The 15,867-nt window shown below is 42.0% G+C and overlaps 2 protein-coding genes across 2 annotated transcripts in view; one reads left to right on the top strand and one right to left on the bottom strand.

Moving 5' to 3' along the window:
- The window catches only part of LOC146968664 (uncharacterized), a 91,750-nt gene that overhangs the window by 67,773 nt on the left and 8,110 nt on the right, over window positions 1–15,867 (top strand). The gene's annotated exons all lie outside the window — the stretch shown is intronic.
- Window positions 370–10,163, bottom strand: LOC146968665 (uncharacterized). Its single transcript, XM_085760392.1, has 3 exons — window positions 10,067–10,163; window positions 1,326–1,475; window positions 370–1,154 (listed from the first exon to the last, which is right to left on the bottom strand). The coding sequence occupies exons 1-3, from the start codon at window positions 10,161–10,163 to the stop codon at window positions 370–372; spliced, it is 1,032 nt and encodes a 343-aa protein (XP_085616518.1).

Below are 15,867 nucleotides of genomic sequence, written 5' to 3'. Positions count from 1 at the left end.
GCATAGTCAAATGGTTTCTCTCCTGTATGGATCCTCATGTGGATTTTAAGATGACTTCTGTAATTAAATTTTTTTTATCACAGGTAGCACAGTCAAGTAGTTTCTCTCCTGTATGGAGTCTCATATGTCTATGAAAAGTACGTCTTTGACTAAAATTTTTACCACACGTAACACAGTCAAATGGTTTACCTCCTGTATGGCTCATCGTGTGTATCTTCAAATCCCAGGGTCTGCTAAAAGTTTTCCCACACTCTGAGCAGCGGTGAGACTTCTTACCAGTGTCACATTCTTCATCACTTACATGAACAGCTTCACTGTTCAAACCTGACTCAGAGGTACACTCAAATGGTTTCTCTCCTGTATGGATCCTCATGTGAGCTTTAAGTCTAAATCTGTGACTAAATTCCTAGCACAGTCAAATTTCTCTCCTGTATGGAGTCTCGTATGTCTATGAAGAGCACCTCTTTGACTAAATCTTTTACCACAGGTAGCACAGTCAAATGGTTTCTCTCCTGTATGGATCCTCATGTGTTGTTTAAGATGACCTCTGTAATTAAATTTTTTACCACAGGTAGCACAGTCAAATGGTTTCTCTCCTGTATGGATCCTCATGTGTATCTTAAAATCCCAGTTTGTGCTAAATGTTTTCCCACACTCTGAGCAGCTTCGAGACTTCTTAGCAGTGTCACATTCTTCACCACTTACATGAAAAGCTTCACTGTTCAAACCTGACTCAGATGTACAGTCATATGGTTTCTCTCCTGTATGGATCCTCATATGTCTATGAAGATGAAATCTTATTCTAAATGTTTTACCACAGGTAGCACAGTCAAATGGTTTCTCTCCTGTATGGATTCTCATGTGGAGTTGAAGAGTAGATTTACGCCTAAAAAGTTTACCACATGTAGCACAGTCAAATGGTCTCTCTCCTGTATGGATCCTCATGTGTCTCTCCAAATCTGTGGATCTGCTAAAAGTTTTCCCACACTCTGAGCAGCGGCGAGACTTCTTACAGCGAGACTTCTTACCAGTGTTACATTCTTTATGACTTACATGAACAGCTTCACTGTTCAAACCTGACTCAGGTGCTCTGGGTTCTCTCCAGTCATCGTCACTGTATTTAGTCTCACAGGACAACTCTGAGACCTCATCATCTGTATCTGGTTGAAGATCTTCAGGTTGATCTGAGTTCCTGGCTGGTTCAGATCCTCCACAGTCGTCTCCATCAGCCTCTATCTGTTCAGCTGAGCTGCTGGATGGAGGTTCAGCCTCAGTTTGTCTTTGATGAGGTTGAAGGGACTGAGGTTCCTCCTCCTCATCCTCACTCTTCACATGAACAGAAGTGAGGGGAAACTCTGGAGTGGTCCATAGTTCCTCCTTTTCTTCTTTAAGATGTAGACTCTCTGGATTCTCCTGATCCAGACTAGAGGTCAACTCAGGAGGATCCTCTGCTTCAATCAACAGGTGCCGATCACCTGCAGAAACAATGAAACACATCGTGAACAACAACAGTGTCTTCATACTGTCACTCATATCCTCCTGAGACCCAGGAAAAAAAAGTTTTTTGATTTTGATTTTTTTTTACATAAATTAAGTGTTGGGATGGTAAAGAACAAATTGCAAAGAAAAAAATCTGAAATTTTAATTTTATTTTAATTTTATAACCTGTGCACTGTGGTGTACAACAGGACTATATTGTTCTCAAACGTGTAATATTTTGATGCTTATAATGTACATGGAAAAACTAGAATTATCATGTAAAATACAGTAATATATTATAAAAACTAATGTCAATTATAGGGTTTTCATTCTTTTTCATCAACTACACTATTTATCTTTGTGATTTCATCATTAGAGATGGTATTTCATTGACCATTCAGACGTTTTAGAGCAAAAGACAAACAGGTTGCATCTCATGCTATTTTGATTAATGCCTCAACAAAAGGCTTGTTGTCCATCCATGAACAGTTTTCATTGCTTAATCATTATTTAGAGTCAAGAACAAAATCAAGGTACCTGTTTTCTGGAGTATATTTCCATGGGTATTCATTTTGCACTGATTTAAAACCTCAAAACCCTATGTTTTGGTTTCGGCCCACAGAAACCAATGGTGCACCACGTCAGCTCTTTGTCTTGATCTCCCTCATCTGGCTCTTCCTCATCTGAACTTTTACACTCTCCTACAGGGTCATCATCTTACCATGGACTCTTAAACTCTGATAAATCAATTTCTGAATCCCCCTCAACTATTTAAGAATATAAGAATTTACTCAGCCTCTGTCAATGAGCTGTTCCCAAAGAAATGTGACGGAAACACAAGTACAGAGTCCCGATGTCCACTACAGTGTACATTAGTAAAATTTGCTTTTTTTCATATGAAAAGTAAACAATTCAGCTCTGAAAATTTCCTTCAGTGTTGCTGAGATGCTTATTTATAATAAACAATCAACATATAGGACTCAAAATACTTAAAATTGTAAATATCATGCTCACTTGTACTCCTTCCCATAAAATCTGCTTGTTGCGATGTCGGCCATTTTTAAAAGAGATGCACAGAAAGTTTGGAAGGTCACACCCCCCCACACAAGATATCATTGGAAAGGGCTAGTTGTCCTCTGTAGTGAACAACAGGACTTAATAAGGTGACATGTTTAGTATGAGAGAAATGGGTTTGAATATGATGTGCACTACAGTGTACAAAAATGCATTGCCGGGTCTCAGGAGGATATAACTGTTTTCTCTATGAACCCCAATGATCTTCTCAGTGGACGCTAGTCTGAGCTGAAGAAATTTTGCTCCTGCTATGAGCCTCTGATTGGCCAGAAGTCTCGGAGCTACTTTTTACTTTTACTCGAGTGGATTTTTACACCAGCAGTCTACTTTTACTTTTACGCAAGTAAAATTTCATCAAGGTAACAGAACTTCCACTTCTACTACCTCCTCATGGACAGATTAATCACCACTGTGCTGATGTTTGTATAAAACAGGCTATAGGCTCGACCGTTTCAATGGTTAAAACATCCGGATACAGTGACAGCGCTAGTTAGCTAGCCTGTGGATGTATGATACGAAATGACTAGCCAGTACTTCTTAAGTCTGCCAAATAATAACACGGTAACCAGATCTTCAGGTCTGTCAGGGATTGTCAAGTTAACGCTATTGCTTGCACCAATTATTATATATTATATATATTATATTATATAACAGCTGGATTTTCAGTCTGGTTTGATCATTTACTAACCCCGGGTATCATCATTAGCTAGCACCAGTTAGCAACAGTGTTAGCTTGAAAAATTGACAATCCTGGACATACCAAGAAGCCTGGTCACCGTAAATTAGATAATAGACGCAAAGCTTGTGTGCAATTCTTAGTAGTAGCTGCTTACAAAGTGTAGCTGTCTTGTCAGTTAACAGCTGTTATGCTAACGTTAGTGCAGGCTAGCACAGTCTAAGCAGGCAGCTCGGCCCTGATACGGCGTGTCATAAGTTATTACTGAATTATGCCGTTACATTATTAGCAGTTTTTTTTACTTTCTGGTAACGAAATGGGTGCTGCAGGCTCTATACAGTTTGCTATCAGTGTCCAGTTTTCCCGTCGGAGTGTTGCAATACAAGTCTTGAGCTGGTTTGTTTCTTTAGGAAATCTGAATTCTTTAATATCTGACAGTAAGTTTGTGCCTGATCACAGGGAACAGCCTACTACCGAGCAACAAGGTCCTAAAACTAATTTGGTATTATGATATTTATTTTAGTTAAAGCAGAAGTAAGTGATATATTTGTGTTAATATAAGTCTTAAATAGTTATATCTTCCGACAGCAATCACTTACATAGAGTGTTTGGACCGAAACACGGGTCTGTCAGTCCTTCTGATCTACTCGGAGCCGAGGAGAAAACATTTATCGTATCCTACAGTTTTTATCCAATGAGGAGAGAGAACGGCATGCAGGGCTGTGTGTGCAGCCAAGGGACGCCGTGAATGTGGTGACGTAGGGACGAGGACTGTTATGGTGCGTTCAAGGCAACTCGTAACTCGTGTTTTTCCGACCTGTGAAGTCGTACCAGTTCGATCTGGTACGAGTTCACGGGTCGGAAGTTACGAGTGGCCGTTATAGTGACTTTCACAGGTAAAACAGGTCGGAAAAACACGAGTGGGTTGCCTGGAACGCTACAAAGTCGTAAGTTGTGACTTGAAGCTGTAATTTACGGTTTCAAAAGCCTGCCTGGAACGCAGCATTAGCCAAAACGACCGGACCACTTACTTCTGCTTTAATAATCAGATTTGTTTATTCTGAATCAAGTTATTTGATTTCATTATGATTAGATTTCTGCTAGAATTCTGTTTATTATTATGTTTACTAGGTATAGATGTTTTATTGTTCATTATTTGTGTTTTTGTTTCATTTTGGCATATTGTGGCACCTGAGATTATGTAGGCAGGGACCAGCATGCATCTGGGTGGGCAAAATGGTTTTTAGCGGAGCACGAGAGGCATAGAGGAATTTTCTTTATTCGCTCGCTTTTCTAGTCAAATAAACCACGTTTTTGTTGAAATGTAACATTTGTTTGGACATAATATTTTCCGCGTACACCACAACCCATGGTGCAGCAGTGGTCCTTTGAATGATTTGAAGTTTGACTTGAAACTTTTCTTTGACAATGGACTGCTACAATACCATTGTTTCTCTTTTGTAGAACTTGTCGTTAAGACATACACTATTCACAAAAAGTTAGGGATATTCGGCTTTCAGATGAAATTTCAGAATGCACCTATTGAGACGTTGACATTTTTTGTTGTGACATACCCACCACAGTTGTTAGCTTTTGTTTTAATATATGATATAAAGGTATTTTATTAAAAAAGGTACTTTATTAGTCACATATACAGCTAGTACAGTGAAATTCTTTCTCTGCATTTAACCCATCCCTGAGGAGCAGTGGGCAGCCGCGGTGCAGCGCCCGGGGACCAACTCCAGATTATGAGCCAGTGCCTTTGGTCAGGGGCACTGACTGGAGGATTAACCTAGCCGACATGTTTTTAGTGGTGGGGGAAACCGGAGCACCCGGAGGAAACCCACGCAGACACGGGGAGAACATGCAAACTCCACACAGAAAGGCCCTGGGCGGCCCGGGATTCGAACCCAGGACCTTCTTGCTGTGAGTGCTAACCACTGTGCCACCGTGCCGCACTGAAGCATTAACTCTTTACTTTTTCCATAAATTTCACCCGTAAGTCAAATATCCCTAACTTTTTGTGAGTAGTGTACTACAGTCAACGTTAAATGAATGCCTTCTTCTCATGCATTACATTTAGAAGATGACCATGACGAGAGTCTGACTGGCTCAGAGGCTCCAAGAGGTTTGCAATACTCGCTCCAGTTCACGTCTACCTCTGGCTTTGCCTTTGACAGAGGCAGGGAAGTGTAAAATGACCCAGGCCACAGGCCAGGAATAGAAGAATGTCACCGAGCAGTGACTAAGTTTGTGGCAAAAGGCTTGCACCAATTTGACACAGTAGATGCCCCTGAATTTCGGTGGGTGAATGTGTTCAACTGTATGCCCAGTCAGAGAATGTCAAAGTTGCATGTTGTCCTCTAACCAGAAGATTCACTCAGTCATTCATTCCAGTTATTTTCTAGGGAGATGACAAAGATTCTCAACTACAAACAGGGAAAGTTTGACTAACAGGAAGAATTTGTAAAGACAATGATGAACTAATTAACATATGAAGGAATTATCAGATTATTCGTCTGAAAAACTATCAGTAAAATAAACGAGGAAAACGCTTAATCTTCATAAATAACAAATATCAGCAAAATCACGTAAGCTTTATATATCTTTTAGGACCTTCGCTTTGCTCAAGGACTGAGCCTACCGTATTTACTCTAGATCAGGCGCAACGGAAATCAAACAGCGTCTCACTTTTACCAAGATAAATGTAGTACAACGTGTCCTCTTTCTCTACAAACCACAACTTTGAGGTGAAATGATCTAAAACTGAATCACCAACCGGTTTTGTTGAGGAAGACTCGAGGCTGCAGGAGAACATCCAGCAGGTTCCTCTGCCGCTCGATCTCCTGTCTGAAGCCCGAAGCCTCCGCCTCGTATCCGGCTACGACTCTGTCCACGGCCGCTAAGATTTCCTGGGAGGCGGCGGCGAGTCTCTCGGTAACAAATCCTCTCAGAAACTCCACCTCAGACATTTTACTCAAAGTCTTTGTTGTTCCTGGCAGCCAGGGGACCCGAGCCGTCATAGACCCGAATCGTCATATGCGATGCTCGACTCTCTTCCGGTTTGGGCACGTCATGCATCAGTCATTCTCATTTGCATAAAAATGCAGCTCTGCAACTGAGAATGACTGAGGCATTCTGGGTAATTTAGGGGCAGCACCCGGCATTTTTAAATTGCACTCAGTGGCTTTTTGTGTTTTGATGGAGCGCAGACTAACTAACAATCAATTTGAATGTTTTATTTTTTGTTTCTTTTGTAGCACTATGTCTCATAATTATTTTGACACCCTCTTTGAAACCCACCGTTCACGCTATCTTGAAAAATTACAATTAATTAATCTACCGGTATGCTCATTTAGCCTCCCACAATGATCAATGACCCCACACAGTGGCCAGAAATGTCTTACCCAGACATCTACACATATTTGGTCGAATCACCGGGTAGGTTTTGGCTAAGTGTTGTCTGTAAATAGCCTGTTAATAGCCAACTTTTTGTTAGTTTATAGTTTGTCAAGCCAGTTAGGCTGAACTTTTCAATGGAGGGATGCCGTGCGCTGCCCCTAAATTACCCAGGATGCCTCAGTCACTCTCATTTGCATAAAGATGCCGCTCTGGTCTATACATCCACCAGTCGGCAACCGAAGGGACGCCCACAACAATGTCACTTCCGATCAGAGCCGTGGGGGATAAAAAGCCACGCCCCCAACCTACTATACTATGAAAACGCGTATCATTAAACCCAGTAAAGGGACAACGAGGAGTTTTGGAAAAGCAAAGCGTTTTCACACTACATTTATGAGCCTCCGCGCGCACCGTGAAATTATTTGACCGGCGTAAGACAGACTCATGTTTTAAGAATTAAAGTCAGAGGTTCAAGACGATCACATACCGTCGTAGTTCCGACCATAAATGGCGATTCGGCGGCATTATTCTCATGACTCGCCTCAAAACCGAAAGTAAGGAAACACTGGTCGGCTCGCCCAGCATTTCAGCCACCACTAATAATAACAAAATAACCATAGAGACAAAACGATATATTTATCGAAAATGGGCCCATTAACAAGAGTGGGTAACGTAGATTCATCCACATTAATATGAGACTTTTTTATTGTCGCGGAATTTTTCGTTCTGCCGATGGAGAAACTCCTCGTTGTCCCTTTAAAATGTACCGGTATGCAACAATCGACCCCGAGGGTACTGACTTTTTTTTTTAGATAGCTCTTTGTCATACAAGTGGAGCATTTTTGCTTAGGAAAGAAAAATCAACTGTCCATCGAGTGGCAGATCAGTCGCTTTATTCATGGTATCTTGACATTTTAAACAAGTAGGTTTGGCCACTTTTCATTCATAATTGATTTTCATTACAACTCATTATTTAGACCCTACTGCACTGTAACACTGACCAAGGAGATGGACTCACCATGCATAATTCGCCAGAGCCACTGTCACACGCTGCTTTGTTTTGAATTTGACTGCAGCAACAGTTTGGGCCACATTCTTACATACAGCTCGTTTAATCCCAAAACTTAAGAGAAAATGGTATTCCAATTTAAAATGAATGAACCCTCAATTTCTTTAGTAAAAAACAAAACAAAAGATGTTTCCAACAAGTACAACTATAACAGAAAGAGATTTTTTTTTACAGAATTTGCTACACTTTGATAAAAAAAAACAAAATTTTTATTGTGTTGGAACGAGCTGTTACAGTTCAGCTCAACCAACAACTCTGCAGACTCACTTACTGCTGTCATTTATTTGTAGCATTAATTTCATGAACAATCCCTTTCTTACATATCAAAATCATGAACTTTAACAAATTATTTTTCACTGTGTTGTGATGAGCTGTTACAGTTCAATGACTGCAGCCTCACACACACTGCTGCTGCCTTCAGTAACAGTCCTGAGTTTACATACACTCATACGTCTCTTCTTGCCAGAAACATCAGAGAATTGACGGCCACAAAAACTTCAACTGTACATTTACGCTCCTTCGTGGATTCTTGTGAACACGTAAAGATCTTCTTGTTGACAAAATGTCTCATCACAAAACTGCAACTAGCCTATATGATTTAAGGTGTCTTAAAGGGGAATTGATATGCTAGTGCTAATCCCCTCTGAGTCCGGGGTTAGCTGTTATCATCATCCGGGGTCTGTAGGTTGACCTACTAACCTCTGACCTGGATGATGTCATCTCCGACCGCAGCACAGCTCATTCTGCTAATAATGATTTCACTTCGGCATTCGGGTCCATTTTTAGCTCAACTAGCCGGAGCTTTAGTGAGTCCAGATTGCGGAGAGGAAGCCTGTGGAAGCTGAACTTCGTCCAGCTGCTCATTTTGTTCTGACAAAGTTGGAAATACGCAGAAACTAACTGCAGCATTAGCGGTAGCAACAAGCCGCGCAGCTCTCAGAGATGACATCATCCAGGTCAGAGGTTAGTAGGTCAACCTACAGATCCCGAATGTTGATAACAGCTAATCCCGGACTCAGAGGGGAATAGCACTAGCATATCATAACTAAATATTGGTGAAATGAAGGTTTGGTGGCAGATAATGTGTTTGTTATCATTATATTGATATACGTGGCTTTCAGCTGGATCTATTTTGTCGGAATGACTTGAAATGACACCAAAGTTATCTGGGTGAGTAAATGATCTTATTTAATGCTAGAAATACGGTCCAGATTGTAAAAAAAAAAAAAAAACCCGGCAATTTCGCTTAAACACTACCTACTGCCTTACATGTACTCCACGCACACTACAAGAAAATGGTTTAACTTCTATATGGACTTTCATGTGCCTCTCAAGACAACAACTGAAGTTTCCCTCCTTTATGGGATTTCATGCACATCACCAAAGTTTCCAGCACCATGGATGTTTCCCCACACTCTGATCATATTCGCCCAAACTTGACCCAGGTGCACATTCAAATGGTTTCACTCCTGCATGGGTCCTTTTGTGTCTATGAAGATGATGCCGTCGTCGAAATTTTCTACCACAGGTAACACAGTCAAACGGTCTTTCTCCTGTATGGATCCTCATGTGGTCTTTGAGATGACTACTTATTCTAAATGTTTTACCACAGTCAGCACAGACAAACGGTCTCTCTCCTGTATGGATCCTCATGTGTCTCTTCAATACCGAGGGTCCACTAAATGTTTTCCCACACTCTGAGCAGGGGTGAGACTTCTTACCAGTGTTACATTCTTTATCACTTACACCATGAACAGCTTCACTGTTCAAACCTGACTTAGATGCTCTGGGTTCTCTCCAGTCATCATCACTGTATTCAGTCTCACAGGACGACTCTGAGACCTCATAATCTGGATCAGGTTGAAGATCTTCAGGTTGAACTGAGTTCCTGGCTGGTTCAAATCCTCCATAGTCGTCTCCATCGACCTCTATCTGTTCAGCTGAGCTGCTGGATGGAGGCTCAGCCTCAGTTTGTCTTTGATGAGGTTGTAGAGACTGAGGTTCCTCCTCCTCATCCTCATTTTTCACATGAACAGAAGTGAAGGGAAACTCTGGAGTGGTCAATAGTTCCTCCTCTTCTTCTTTAATATGTCGACTCTCTGGGTTCTTTTGATCCAGACTAGAGGTCAACTCAGGAGGATCCTCTGCTTCAGTCAACAGGTGCTGATCACCTGCAGAAACAATGAAACACATCATGAACAACAGTGTCTTTCCACCCCTGGTGAGAGTGTATTTCATGATACAATGAAGTGTTTATAGGTGTCCTGACTGTGTGCTGAATGGAAACTTAAAGTCCCATCATTGTGTGGCCATGATATGAGCATCAGGGCTTGTATAGCCGGTCCAAGGGTCGAGTTTTACAGCACCGTGGACAGTGCTGTTTCTGTGCAGTCTGTGTACAGATGCTTTGTTTTCCTGGACGGCCCGCTCGGCAGCCTCCAGCAGGTCTGCCGAGCCAGCCATCGGATAAATGACATGTCAGTAGCACATCGGATGACATTTCTAAGGAAGACTGAAGTCACAGTCGAAACTGTGAAGCAGGTAACACAGTCTACTGTTTGTCTGAACACAAGAAAAAATGACTTATTTCTAAAAGAAGACAACTGAACATAAATATTGTAATATTTCCGACTTTCATGCATCAGGTGTAAGCGCCATTTATTAGGGCCACGGGCCATCGCATCGTCGTGAAAAAACTGCTCAAAATTTAGCATTGAAGTCAATGGGACGGGCAAAAAAAAAAAGAGTGAAAAAGACCAATCATTGGAGTTTAACAAACGTCTACTGCTCAGGCATACTTTCACCTAGAGACTTCATTTAAACTTTAAACAGTGGACACAAGTCTTGTGTATTGGCGTATTACTCCACGTTTTGATAGGTCATATAGTTTTTGATCAATCCCTGATCAATGACCATGATCATTTTTGGAGAAATTATGAGATTATAATGGGTGTGTATTGCACGGAATGTTCGTGTCAGAGTGGGTGACATCATCGGTTAGAGTGGGAGAGAGCCCAGAAAAACTCCAGATTTTTTCTCTTTCCACACTCGGCCCGGCCACAATTTACACTCTATACACACGATTTTTTCAGAATTTGTAAGACAAACTTGTTATCTCTCATATCATGTGCTCAAAATATCAGAGAGACTTACAGAACTTACAGAATCAGCCTCTAAGTGCGGCCACGTCTGTCTCTGCTCCTCACTGACTCCAATACAAAGATTTTCTGAGAGAAGCAGAGCGGACCGATGTTTTAAAACTGCCAGCGTCTCCAAAATATTTACTGTAGAAACACTAAATCGTACCAAATTTTTCAGGACGTCCTTAGAGCACCGTTGATCTGTGTTTTGTTCTGATAGGAGTTACCGTTTTGTCACAGTAAGCCTAAATGTGAGACCAGTGCAGAGGCAGAAAATCGCTCTTTTTCTCCACATTTCTGTCTGCCTCAGCCTGGGGGGCCCCTATCGCCGTGGTAACCTCTGATCCTCAGGCCAGAGCTCGTTAACTTCATAAACAATCCACCTGGCGCTCGTTTAAATGTTTATAAACACACACAGCTAAATCAGACTGACACATGATGCAGCTCATAACATGTGTCAAGTCAGTCACACACACACACACAGACTCTAGAACCAGCTTCATGTGATTACAGTTACACACAGACACAGACACAGACACAGACACAGACACAGACACACACACACACACACACACACACACACGTAACCTAATGTGGTTACAGCTCCTCCATATCAGTGCTTATAGAAAGATGATCATGTGTCTGTCTGATCAGCTCTGTCTTGACCTGAAGATCGTGGGTTTGATTCCCATGTTGACAGAGATGGCAAAACCAGCAGTAGCCCCGTGGGCCTTTCAAAATTTACCCAGAGGAAATTTTCTAGTTATTGTTTTGTCATTTGCACTGATTTATATTGACTAGTAATACGTCTTGAATATGCTTTGCGTTTTGAGCCATCTGTGTTACGGTTTGGGCTTGTGCGGCTTCCGAGAGCAGGAAGTGAAGCGCTGTTGTGAAGAATGTGTTGAACGTGTTAAATAAATGAGAGTAGTGACGGAGCGACACGGTCATTTTAACGTCTGCAGCTCGACGAGAAGAAACGGTCTCCTGTCATTCCTCATGAGTGGTTAAAAGAATAAGAAACAAAGAATGATAACGTAAGATAGCCACTACAATAGGCAATGATATTTGGAGTTATCGGGTTAGGGCAGACTCCCCTACAGAGCGAGATGAGTGTTATATTGTGACATTTCACATAACAGTGGCAATAATTGGGTTCAATACCATTAAAGCAGAAGTAAGCGATCCGGTCGTTTTGGCTAACTTCTTGTCAGCTCTCGGCTAACTTCTTGTCAGTCCCCGCCCTCGTCCCTACGTCACCACATTCACGCGCATCCCTTGGCTGCACACACAGAGAGGACCGCCCCTTTATGCCGTTCTCTCTCCTCATTGGATAAAGGTTGTAGGATACGAGGAAAGTTTTCTCCTCGGCTTACAGCAGAGCAGAGTGACTGACAGACCCGTGTTTCGGACCAAACACTCTATATAGCCTAAGTGATTGCCGTCGGAAGATATAACTATTTAAGATTTATATCAACACAAATATTCCGCTTACTCCTGCTTTAACAACCTACAAAAAATATAACAAAAAAAGTCTACCCCTTTAAACCCCTTAAAAACATGAGAAACAAAGACTGCAGACTCCCCTACAGAGCAAGATGAGTGTTACATTGTGACATTTCACATAACAGTGGCAATAATTGGGTTCAGGAGAACATAAGAGTAAACAATCACTTGGATTCGTCTGAAAAAACTAAAAAACTAAACTAAAAATAAAACTTGCACCTGATTAAACACGTGGAAAATTCTCAATCTTCAAAAAATAACACCAGTAAAAGCACGTAGGTTCTATGTATATTTTAGGACCTTCAATGTGGTGGCTCTGAAGTGCAAAACACAACGGCAAATCAGACAACAACGCAAAAGAGAAAACACAACGGCAAAAGAGAAAACACAACACAAAAAGAGAAAACACAACGGCAAAAGAGAAAACACAACGGCAAAACCTACTAAACAACGGCAAATCAGAAAACACAACAACAAAACATTTTGGGCAATACATAGCGGCCTCTGTGCTAGTCCCGCTTGTCTGTCGCGCTGGCGGTGTTGTTTTTCCGGTTCAAAGCACGGACCAGTTCTTTTGTCCAATCAGCGACGATTCATGTCGCCCGAGGGTACCTACCTTTTCCGGTTTGGTTAATGTCGTTGTGTTTTCTCTTTCTGTGTTGTGTTTTCTCTTTTGCTTTTGTGTTTTCTGATTTGCCGTTGTTTAGTAATTTGCCGTTGTGTTTTCTGATTTGCCGTTGTGTTTTCTCTTTTTGTGTTGTGTTTTCTCTTTTGTCGTTGTGTTTTCTTTTTTTGTGTTGTGTTTTCTGTTTTGCCGTTGTGTTTTGCACTTCAGGGCCACCGTACCTTCACTTTGCTCAAGGACCGAGCCTACCGTATTTACTCTAATTCGGGCGCAACGGAAATGAAACAGCGGCTCATTTTCTATCGCTCTCTCGCAAACAGAGGCTCACTTTACCACAGTCCTTTCTCTACAAACCACAACTTTGAGGTGAAATGATCTAAAACTGGATCACCAACCGGTTTTGTTGAGGACGACTCGAGGCTGCAGGAGAACATCCAGCAGGTTCCTCTGCCGCTCGATCTCCTGTCTGAAGCCCGAAGCCTCCGCCTCGTACCCGGCTACGACTCTGTCCACGGCCGCTAAGATTTCCTGGGAGGCGGCGGCGAGTCTCTCGCTAACGAATCCTCTCAGAAACCCAGACATTTTACTCAAACTCTTTGTTGCTCCTAGCAGGAGACCCGAACCGTTTCCCGCTGCTAGACTTTCTTCCGGTTTGATTTTCTTCTCCTTCCTTTTCCTGTTTTCATATTTCGGACTGGCACGAGATTGGCGCCACCCGCTGTTAGGGAGACTTATTGCATTGCACTACACCATGCCTATGTTCCCACAGCCCTATGTTCCCACAGCCTTATGTTCCCACAGCCCTATGTTCCCACAGTTCTAAGATTTTTCTCAAAATTAGGCCCTATGGCCCCACTGGACTCTCTCTACCTATCTGGACTCTATCTATCTGGCCTGTCTAGCCTCTACCTGGTCTTTTTACTAAACTTAACCAAATCTTTTCTTCATTGCCTAAACCCAACTGATGGTGGGACCAAAGGGCTGTGGGAACATAGGGCCTAATTTTCAGTGACAACAAAAGTTAGAAATGTGGGAACATAAGGCTGTGGGAACATAGGGCTGTGGGAACATAGGAATGACCCTGTTTTTTTTAGCATCTGTGAGGCAGTTACTTAAAGCAGATAACAGCGGCACGGCCGTTTCGGCTAATGCTGTGTTCAAGGCAGGCTTTTGAAACCGTAAGTTACAGCTTCAAGTCACAACTACGACTTGGTAGCGTTCCAGGCAACCCGTAGCTCGTGTTTTTACCGTCCTGTTGTCTGTGAAAGTTCCCTATAACGGCCACTCGTAACTTCCGACCCGTGAACTCGTACCAGATCGAACTGGTATGACTTCACAGGAAGGAAAAACACAAAGTACGAGTTTCCTTGAACGCACCATGAGTTAGCAGCCCCCGCCCTTGTCAGGCATCAATTGGACCTCGTGCTACGTCACCACATTCACGCGCATCCCTTGGCTGCACACACAGCCCTTCATGCCGTTCTCTCCCCTCATTGGATAACACTTGTATCCCACAAGGAAAATTTTCTCCTCGGGTTACAGCAGAGCAGAGTGACGGAGAGACTCGTGTTTAGGCTGAAATACTTCATGTAAGTGATTGCTGACGGAAAATAGGACTATTTAGGACTTATATTAACAAAAACATTCCACTGATATCTGCTTTAACGTATGCAAAGTGCCTTGTAAATAAATTGATTTGATTTGATTTGATTAAGGCTATTTTAATAATCGTAGATAAGATAAGATTATTGGCCATTTGTACATTTGTTAGGGTACATAGGAATTCTTGTGCAGAGTAGCACAGAGCTACAAACATAAAAATAAAAAAAGTAAAGTTAAGCAGAGTGCACACAATTGAAAAAAGAAGATGTAAAAGAAGAGAAGGCTAAACAGTAAAAAGTAAAAGGACAATAAATAACAATTAAAGCAGATATCAGTGGAATGTTTTTGTTAATATAAGTCCTAAATAGTCCTATTTTCCGTCAGCAATCACTTACATGAAGTATTTCAGCCTAAACACGAGTCTCTCCGTCACTCTGCTCTGCTGTAACCCGAGGAGAAAATTTTCCTTGTGGGATACAAGTGTTATCCAATGAGGAGAGAGAACGGCATGAAGGGCTGTGTGTGCAGCCAAGGGATGCGCGTGAATGTGGTGACGTAGCACGAGGACCAATTGATGCCTGACAAGGGCGGGGGCTGCTAACTCATGGTGCGTTCAAGGAAACTCGTACTTTGTGTTTTTCCTTCCTGTGAAGTCATACCAGTTCGATCTGGTACGAGTTCACGGGTCGGAAGTTACGAGTGGCCGTTATAGGGAACTTTCACAGACAACAGGACGGTAAAAACACGAGCTACGGGTTACCTGGAACGCTACCAAGTCGTAGTTGTGACTTGAAGCTGTAACTTACGGTTTCAAAAGCCTGCCTTGAACACAGCATTAGCCGAAACGGCCGCTGTTATCTGCTTTAATATCAGATACATTACACTGCACCTAAGGATATTGCACATTTCCCATTTTATTGTCCATGCAAGGTTGGTCAGGAGGCCCGATGGTATTTTGCTGTCTCACTGTAGCAGGGAAGAAACTGAGAACAAACTGTTGTAAAGGTGTGTGATGATGCTGTCCGCTCTGCTTTGAGGATTTCATTCACATTAAATTCACCTCAGGGAAACAGAAAATCAGTCTCATAGAAGTATACCAGCTGTTATTTGGAACCTTGATTAATAATCAAGTTAATAACCATAAACCATAAATTGCTTTATTACGTAGGCTAATAGTAGCAGAAGTTGAAGAATTTATACAGCAAGACTCACTGTTGTACAACATTAAACAATTGAGCAAAGTGAAAATGAAAGTTAAAAAAGAGTATTTGATTAACTCACAATCAAGTGTGGT

This window comes from Trachurus japonicus, chromosome 18 (genome assembly GCF_045865225.1).
Source record: "Trachurus japonicus isolate A0001 chromosome 18, Traja_1.0".
NCBI lineage: Eukaryota > Metazoa > Chordata > Actinopteri > Carangiformes > Carangidae > Trachurus > Trachurus japonicus.
This window is presented reverse-complemented; position numbering and strand designations above follow the sequence as displayed.